At 42.7% G+C, this 9,260-nt stretch overlaps 1 protein-coding gene across 10 annotated transcripts in view; it reads right to left on the bottom strand.

The window, feature by feature from the left end:
* Positions 1-1,216: 1,216 nt before the first annotated feature.
* atp11a (ATPase phospholipid transporting 11A) overlaps positions 1,217-9,260 on the bottom strand; it is a 44,249-nt gene continuing 36,205 nt past the window's right edge. For 2 of the 10 annotated variants that reach the window (XM_023966279.1, XM_023966291.1), the window contains 5 exons: positions 7,983-8,048; positions 7,808-7,911; positions 7,558-7,723; positions 5,511-5,599; positions 1,217-4,698 (listed from right to left, as the gene is read on the bottom strand). In XM_023966279.1, coding sequence (XP_023822047.1) covers positions 5,522-5,599; positions 7,558-7,723; positions 7,808-7,911; positions 7,983-8,048 — 414 coding nt within the window. In that variant the 3' untranslated portion in view covers positions 1,217-4,698; positions 5,511-5,521. Of the gene's footprint in view, positions 4,699-5,216; positions 5,321-5,510; positions 5,600-6,758; positions 7,473-7,557; positions 7,724-7,807; positions 7,912-7,982; positions 8,049-9,260 lie in introns of those variants that run through there. The other 8 variants (XM_023966259.1, XM_023966262.1, XM_023966271.1 and 5 more) reach the window with 7 other exon arrangements.

Genomic DNA, 9,260 nt, shown 5'->3' with positions numbered 1-9,260 from the left:
ACATTCAAATGCAGACAGTCTCTTTTTTTTCTGTACTGCTGTTCCTAAAAACAGATTTCAGAATAAAATACGGACGTAATTGAATCATTTCATGCATGTTGTGCGTATGAGTGGGGGCGGTGGGTAAGAGGGTGGGCGTTTCGTTTTAAGTCTTGCTTTTGGTTTTTTAAAAATTGGATAAAGTTTTTATCGTTAGACACTTTGAGTTACGTCAGTCGGAGAAGTGCGATACAAATAAAGTTTCATTTGATAAATCCCTTACGGTCGCCTTGGAAACTAGACTTTTAGCCGAATGCACAAGCCTTTTGAAAATCAAAAATATATCCACAACTTTTGTCCTTTTGGAACAATTATTAACATTCACCAGGAAGGACCCATCAGATCATTACATTTTTACCTAAAGGGATGATGTTTGGAGTAAAATGCAAATTTATTTAAGTTTAACTGTGTTTACGTTGAATCCACTATAACCCTGGAAAATCCAACAATAATTTAACTCAGTAAAGTTAAATTTGTTTTTTTTGTTTGTTCATTTTGGGAATTAACAGCAGCCAAAAAATGTAAAAAAAAATTATTATTTTTTTAAACAGGGCCAAATTTGCTAGAGCACCTTTAAATGACCAAAAATCCTCTTTAAAACTGGCGTCTAGAGCTGGCATGTCCAAAGTCCGGCACGTAAGCCAAAGAGTTCAAATTTCCACCAGCAGGCAAAGCTCCTGTCATTAAATCACTCATGTGACGCCCAGAGCTACGATTTCTTAAATGTGATTGGCTAAACAACATTTAAGGGCCCCAAGAACAGATTTATTCCTTCAAAATAAGAAAACTATTTTAGTTTCATGTTCATGGGATTTAAATGTAGACGTTTACAGTTCAATCAAATACGTAAAATCTTAGATGAATCCGATTTAATGTTCAGAGTTTTTCTTTATTTCTGGTCTTCAAATAAAAAATTCACCGTAAAAAAACAAACAAAATTTTTTTTCATGTAGAAACAAAAGTTTCATTGATGTTATTTATGCATTTAATGTCATTCCAGGTGTTCCTCTCACACTTTCACCTCGTCAGACTTGTGTGCATTTCTTTTGGATTATTTGGCTTTTTTTTTGTCGTGTAAATTTGAAATTTCTGTCCACACTTTACCTCCATAAAAAGGGCATTTCATGCTTTTTTTTTTTTTTTTTAATTCTCCTTAAACAAAAACATTGAAACCGTGTAGATTTTCACTTCCTTTATTTTCAAGCAAATCCATGAACATTTCCCACTTAAGGATTGGCAAAAACCACCAGTACATCTTACCGACCCTTAAAAACTGTCTTACAAAACGATCTTTAAAATGTACACTACCATAGGTATTGTTCATTTATATTCTATATATATATATATATATATTTCAATACTGTATATTACAGTACAGTGATGTATAGGTAACATGAGTGCAGAACACTATGCAATAATACATTGATAGCTGTGTGTGAAGGCTGTCGGCTCAGAACCGCCTGAAAAGGTCAGTTCTGCGTTACCACGGTAACAACGGACGTCTGCCGCTGCTTTGTCGCAACCTGAAACTAATACTTCTACAAAATAAGAAAAAAAAAAGGAAAAGTAACTTAAAAGGAGCTTTAGCGGTTCCTTCTAAAGCGACGTTAGCTCCGCCTCCAGACTGAGCTCCAGGAAGGAGGCTGATGCTCCACAGCAGCGTTCGTGGCGTCCTACCCGACGCTTTACAGAGGCGAGGAACGTCCGCATGGCTCTGAATTTGACATTCACTTATCTCAGGGTTCGGACGAGGCTCTGTGCGGCATCCCTTCATCCGTGCGGACTGCTTGAAACTTTTATTTTTGGTTAAACGGCGTTCTGAAACCGGCCGTAAATAGAAACACGGATTCTCAGGCGTACAATAAATAACTTTGGGTAAAAAGACAATTTTACAGACAAAAGAGGCAAAACAAAACATTTTCTTGGCTTTTTTTCTTTAAATAAATGCATTAAAGTCAAATAAACAGCAACATCCTGCAGTCTAGTTTGTTCAGCAGCTTGGTAACAGTTTGTCTTTTGACCACTAGGAGTAGAAGTGAACCCAGACCAAAGCAGGTACATTTACTTTTTCTGTTTTCAAACTTGCACAAGGCACCTAATTTAAAGCAGCTAGAAAGGCTTTGGTTCATAGAAGCTCTACTGAGAAGTTGTGAACAGAACTTTTCTCCAGAAAGAACTGGAGCTGAGAGGACGGAGGCTGAGTGAAGGAGAAGAAGGAGACGTTGAAGATGCTGCAGCAGAAGGAGGAGAAGAAAAAAACGGTTTGGGAAAGAAGAAAAAAAAGGAGAAAACTTCAAACACCAACAAACTTCTACCGTCATACGACAAGAACAAGGATGTTTTCAGAATGTTTATCAGCTTAAGGCAAATTAGTGACGCTAATGAGAATGGAGCTTTAAGGTCGACTTAACTTGGAAATCTAGAAATTTCCAAATAAAACATTTTATTGTCATTTTAATGATCAGTTCTCATGAATATATATATTTTAAATTGTATTTAGATGGACGGATGTTATCAAAACTGTGATATTTAAGGCTCGTTTAAAGATCTGACATGTTTTTATGCTGAATAGTTCAGGGCTTTAAAGAAAAATGATGTTTTTGTGGAGTTTTAATGATGTCATATGTAAAGCAAATTAAGATTAAGATTGCATTTCTGGGTATTTCTTTATTCAAATTGTGATGAATCAGGAGCGGCTGTAAATAAGGAATAAATAAATAAAAAAGGTAGAAAATACCACGAGCTGCTCCGCCCCCAATCGGATGCGTCCACTGCTCGCCATTTTTGTTGCACCAGTAACGTTAGGTCAGGGGTGTGAGGGGCCCAAAAAGAATATATATAATTGAAGTGAAGCGGAGCGTCCCCGAAGTGCGGGTGGGGTTGCTCCGCCCAAAACTCAAGACGTAAATTTCTAATAAACTCTGTAGAAACTATGTCTTAGAAAACAACGTAGGTTTCTAGATTTTGGCTCTAAAGCTTTGAAAATAGATTAAAAAGTGATCGGAGAGGGAATTTAAAGAGAAAAAACCCTGAATCAGCTTAAAGGCTTGGTTGCTCTGAATGCTGAAGCGGGTGTTCAGGTTCTTCTGAAAGAGTCTTTTTAGTTTTTTATCATTTTCACACTAAAAAGATAACAGAACAACATTTGATTAGTCTTTCTTTGGATAAAAAACATTTTATAGTCAAACTGTTGGTTGTAAAGTAGTTAGGGAGGCTTTTAAGTTTGAAAATGTTATCTTTATCAAACAAAAACATATTTTTTTATGATTTATACTGAGAATTTGTTGAAGGGAAGCAGCTCAACTCTCTAGTAAACGAAGAAAATAAACATTTCAAGTGAAGCGGAGCGTCCCTGAAGTGCGGCCCCCCCGTCTCAGCAGCAACTCCTTCGGGCGCTCCACTTCAGCGTTTGGTAGAAACTACTCCACACACAAAGGAAGCTTTAAGGCAGGATCGTCATCCATCTTCACTTAAGAGTTCAGCTGGAGCTCTACAGCAGGGAGGGGGCGTGTCCAGCTGCTCGAGGGCCGCCGTCCCGCCTGCTTTACCTGAATCCGGTGGGTTCCACCAACGAGAAGCTGCAGTGACAGGGGTTTGCTTGGAAGACAAGCAGGACGGCGGCCGGGAGTTCTGGATCTGAAGGCGGAAAACCGGGAATGCTGGGAAAACAAAGCAACTCTGTGGTTCCTGGAGGACCAGGAGCCTTTTTTGTTTTGTTTTTGAAGCAGCAAAGAATGTTGGCGGCAACGAATCCAGATTGTGAAGCATCATTGGCCAACAGTGGCTGGGATAGGCTCCAGCAACCCCAAAAAGGGGATGTTTTAGGCCGTCGTCGCTGCTTCAAAGACTCCCAAGGTCTGGAGTTAGACAGTTCGGCTCTACCGTAGAAACTAAAAACACACAAATGTTTTTCTATCTGGATCTGAGGAAAGCCTGAAGCCTTTTGGACCAGGATTTGGTTTGGTTTTTTTAGTAACTTTTTTGCATTCAGGCTTTCCTGCCGGGCCTCCTTACTGCGCTGTGACGGTGCTTCGTCCTACGGAGTGTTTCTGGATAACAGGTTTGCACAGAGGCAACACCAGTTAGTCCTGCAGAGAGGCGGAGTCAAGAGAAGACAAGTCAGGGAGAAGGAGGACACCACAGAATCGACGGTCAGTTAGCCGTGAAGGCGTGGATCTAAAGGAACATTCAGGACGTTTGAGCAGGTGTGACATTCCACACGTGGAGCCCTTAAGAAGACGAGAGGCTGGAATGCTTCCCACAATGCTTTGTGCCTCCTGGGTGCGATTTACAATCCATTTTTTTACATCAACTTTCAACCGCTGAAGCTGAATTTGCTCCAAAGTGGTTGCATCCGAGTTAAAGTACGTAAAAAAAATTAATAAATAAAGGTCACACGCAGGTCTCAGGCTCCGCCCCACCGTAAGCGTTGTGGTGTGGCGAGTGGCCGTCCACGAACCGGAGCAGCGGCGTGAAGGTGCAGTAGTCTGGCTTTCTTTGCCAGCGGGTGAACATGAGTTTCTTGCTAAAAGCTGCAGACCTTCGCGGGTTGCTTTGGTTTTCGGAGCCTCGCCGGCGGCCGCCAGCCTTGGACGGGGCGTGGAGGGACGCCAGGGGGGTGAACTCCGACAGCTGGCCCTTGTAGAGTTTGTCAGCGCTCTGCAGGGGGGGGGAACAGACGGTAAAACTGCAGCGGAGCGCCTCAAGACGGATCCCGGCGTCTCAGCTGGCCAGGGTTTTTTTGTCAGCAGAAAAATCAGCAGAGCAGTAATTTCTGCAGATTAATGAGGGTTAATCCCAGCAGTTTCAGGTCAGAACCCGGCCAGCTGCGACAACAACCCCTTATCCATGCAGGTCAGGCGAAAATGCACCACAAGCATGAAAATATGGAGAGAGAAAAATTAAAAAAAGAAGCATGAATTAGTGTTTTTAGACCCGAACAAGCATGCAGATGTAAACAACCGCAACCATGCGTGCAGTCAGGAAGTGTCATAAAAGGGGGAGGCCACCGGGTGGCAGTAGAGCTCCAAAACACCCCAACGCAGGTCTGACACGACCTTGAGAGACGTCCACAGCACACACCGCTTAGGGAGTTTAGGAAGGGAAACCTGTGGAGGCACACAGCTGGACCCCCCATGGTCGCAGACAAAAGAGGAGTTTTTTTTGGGGTTTTTTACCATGACGAAGCGCGTTAGGCTTCCGTGAGCGCGACTCCGTCTAGTAAGGAGTCTGAGCAAGGGGAGGCCGGGGCCCTTTCAAACCTTTTCATAGCCCTAAAGCGCTGCAAACACATTGGAGGACAAACACGTTAAAAAAGCACACACACACACACACACACACACAAATAAAAAGAAGTATTCAGTCAGAACTTTGAAAAAAAAAGCAGGCGTGCTGTCGCAACACATGCAGGATTGTGGGAAATAAAATTTAAAAAAAGAGAGGGGTGGGGCAGAGGAAATGTAGAGGGTCACCTCCAGGAGGGTTAGAAACTGATTCTGCTGGAGGTCTGAGACAGCATAAAGATGGTGGAAGGCTCAGAGGCAAGGCACCGACGCTTAGTCTGCCGGGAGGAAGAGGAAGAGGTCAGTACGAAGGAGGAAGAGGAGGAGGACACAAAAAGAGGAGGAGAGGTTTACTGCAGTGGGAGGAAGGTTAAGGCCATGTCGCACAGCCACTACACACTTTTTTGCACGTTACATGGAGGAAAATTGGTCAGACGTGAATCCAAGTTGCGTGAAATTTTCGCAGATGTCTCAAATGAACCAGGTTAAAAAAAACAACAACATGAACCGTGTGTGATTATTGTGCCGTTTATACACAGCTTAAACGTGATCCGTGCGCCGTACACGCGATATAAAAGTTATCCATCGGTGGTACGAGTGTGGAAGCGGTCGTGGAAAGCCACATATCGCCATCTCGCAAAAATCACGCCCAACTGAATAAGATTTACGTAATAATTGCACACAAACTACATAAAATTTGCATGAACGGCGTCATTCTCAACTGACTGAATTCACGTAAAGACCAGTCGACGGACATCTGTGCACATCAACCAACGCAACAAAAAACTTAATGACGAAGATGATCCATGGATCATGACGTGTCATACGGGGAAAACGCTCAAAACGTTGGCAGTGGCTGCGCGACACGACCTTTAGGCCTCGAGACGCACCAGGAAGACGGAAAATCCACAATTGCAGACCCACTCCGATTATCTTTTGATCTATTTTCAAACAGTTTTGCCGTTTTTTTTGCCCAAATCAAAATGGTTTTCTAGGACATCGTTTCTGCAGAGCCGCAGGAGCTCATGAGGAATTCACCTCGCCGCTATGGGCGGGACCACCGCAAGGACACTGGCCGCACCGTTTCGATTCCAGATTCCAGCTCAGACGAGGAAATACAAACACGCATCTATTTGGAGCACAGAGGAGCATGGAGCCCACCCGGCGTCTCTTTTTAAGCATCTTTTTTTTCGTCCGCTCCTGATTCACGACGACTTGAATAAAGGAAATACTCAGAAATGCAGTTTTAAGCCCAATTTTCTGTATGTTTCTCCTCCAACATGTTGAAAAAAACCTTTTATTTATTTTAATCAGAGTGGGTCTTTAAACAGTCATGAGAAACAGTTCAGACACATCAGATAGCATCATGGGAAAAAAGAAGCAAAAAAGTTCTGTTTTTGTTTTTTTATGATAATTGAAAACAAATCCACCACATAGAAATTGTAAATTTTATGTTTTATTAAGGCTTTTTTTTTAGTTAATAAAAGATTATAGTTTCATAAACGAAAAAAACAAACATTTATTGAGGCTTCGAAGACTCCGCAGCAGAAAACGGCTTCGATTTTTCCGTCTCCTGGTTGAGAACGGATCCAAACCGCTGCTGGCGTTTTGAGATCCCTATCGGATAATCAGAAACGTGTCGCGCTTAAGAAAAACCACAGCGGACTCTGACGATTAAACATGTTTACAGTCTTCTGAGGAAGTTTGTTTATGGTTTGGACTTCCTGTTGCTCCAAAAAACCTATTCCGCTTGGATTTAATGGATGTTTCAAAAGTACCAAAGCAGGTTGTTGGTTTTTAAGGAAAATAAAAGAGGAAATAAAAAGATTTTTACATTCTTTTTTCTTCAGATTTCTTGTTTTCTTCCACAGAAGAAAACTATGTAAATGTTTTTTATGTTCTAAATATTTTATTTCTATCGGTTCAGAGAACCAAACGTCTTTGCTCGGGCGCCGTTTCCAGGCTCCTCCGAGGACGAGGAGGAGTGACATTCGATTCCTTTTCTTCATCAATAAAACATTCTGCCTGTTTGGGGCTATAAATATCCACTCTTGTGTTTCTGAGAAGACAGGAGCACCGCACACAGGCGGAGAACCGGTGGCCACTCACGTGCAGGAACGCGAGGACGTGGAACGACCCAGCGTTCACCTGCTGAGCCACAGCACACGTCAGCGCAGGTGAACATCAGCCGCCGCCGCCGCCATTGACACAGCTTCTCCATTCAGAAAGGACTCACCTGTATGCGCTCAGTGATGGTGGGCCACAGGGCCCTCCAGATGACCTTCTTCACCACGTCTGGCAGCAGGCTGGCAGTGATGAGGAGGATGATGCTGAGCCAGGCTGGACCGCTGGACAGCATCTGCATGAAGACGTAGTACATCCTCTGGTAGTTGAGGAAAGGCCTGAAGGAGCAGCAACAAGGCGTTTTTCCGTGAGAAAAGTCTCCGAACGACAGCCGGAACGCGTCCGAAGAAACGGATAAATACCAGATGATCCCACCCCACAGCAGGGAGAAGAGCACGAAGAAGACCAGCGACCCCCAGATGACGAAATGGTTGATCCACGTCCAGTAATGCGTGTCCAGGACCAACTGCGGGACAGACGTCAGCCGTTAGCCGTCTGAGCGGCGGCCGCCGCAGACCGGCGTTTTACCAACTTTACCTTGAAGGTGACGGTGAAGACCAGCACGGTGAAGACCAGCGTCCCGAACGTCCAGTTTCCAAACATCTGCAGGCGAAGGGGAGAAACACCCGTCATTTCACGTCCAGCCCGACCGCGGCTCAACTTTGGCGAGGATTTTTTGTGAGAGAATTTATGACGGGGAATCAATCAATCAGATGGCAGAAGGTTCACGGACTTATGGAGGCGTCATTGAAAGAGATGAAGGATCCTCGGAACATTTGCAAACACTAAGAGCTACAAACTGAAACAGGAAAAAGGATAGATGGATGGATGGACGAAGGGAAGGACGTGTTATGAAACGTCCCAGTTTCATTGGGTTTATTGTGTCAAACTAGTAAAATGCACTAAAAAACACACATTTCTGCCTTTATCTTAGTCGTATCTGGAATATTTTGAGGCTTCTGCTTTACCCGCAAAAAGTTGGCGTTTCACAGATCAAACTAATCTTTATTTATAAAGCACTTTTCATACAACAGTAAGGTGTTTTACTGACAATGGTTTGATCCAGATTAGCTCCCTTCCACCCCACCAACAATTTTTCTTTTCTCCCTTAACCTAAAATGTGGAAAGTAAAAATACAATAATTTTGCATGTTTGAATAAAAAGCTGCTTGTTTTTACATCTGTATGGAGAAAAATATGAAGTTGGAGATCAGAAATGCTAAAGTTTCAGGAGTCCACTCGTTTACCATGGTTCCTGTTGACCTTAAGGTCAAATATTACCGTGGAAATGTTTTGTTTTCTGTTTTCTTGCTTAATATTTGCTAATTATTTATTAATGCTACTGTTAAAAACCATCTGTACTTGTGTGAAGCTTTATAATATTTCTTTAGACCTTTTTTTTAACCCTTTCATGCCTCACTTCAAAACAAAAAAATACTTTTCAATGTTTATTTCTGTCCAAGGCGGAGCTACGATTTACCAAAGTAAAAACCTGATAGATACAAACATCATATCAAGACCATTTATAAAATCCACTGTGTTCTGATGATGAAAAAGATATCTGCTTTTACTAAAATCGGTCAAACGCAATGCATTGTGGTCCGTATTTGTAGTGAGCATCGATGCACACTGGTTTTTCACAGAGACTTGATTTGGGAGAAAGTAAATGTGGACAGCCCGACAAAATGGCGAAGGCCTGGTGCAAAAAATGGTGAGTAGGAAATGAGTTTGGACACAACTGAGGATTTAAAGGTACGTAACGACAGACGGCATGAAGGGCTTGAACTTTTCAAACAAAAAAAATGGATCAAAATAC

The sequence above is a fragment of the Oryzias latipes genome, chromosome 2 (assembly GCF_002234675.1).
Source record: "Oryzias latipes chromosome 2, ASM223467v1".
In the NCBI taxonomy this organism is placed as follows: domain Eukaryota; kingdom Metazoa; phylum Chordata; class Actinopteri; order Beloniformes; family Adrianichthyidae; genus Oryzias; species Oryzias latipes.
Note: the sequence above shows the minus strand (reverse complement) of the source record. Positions and strands in the feature narration are given on the sequence as shown.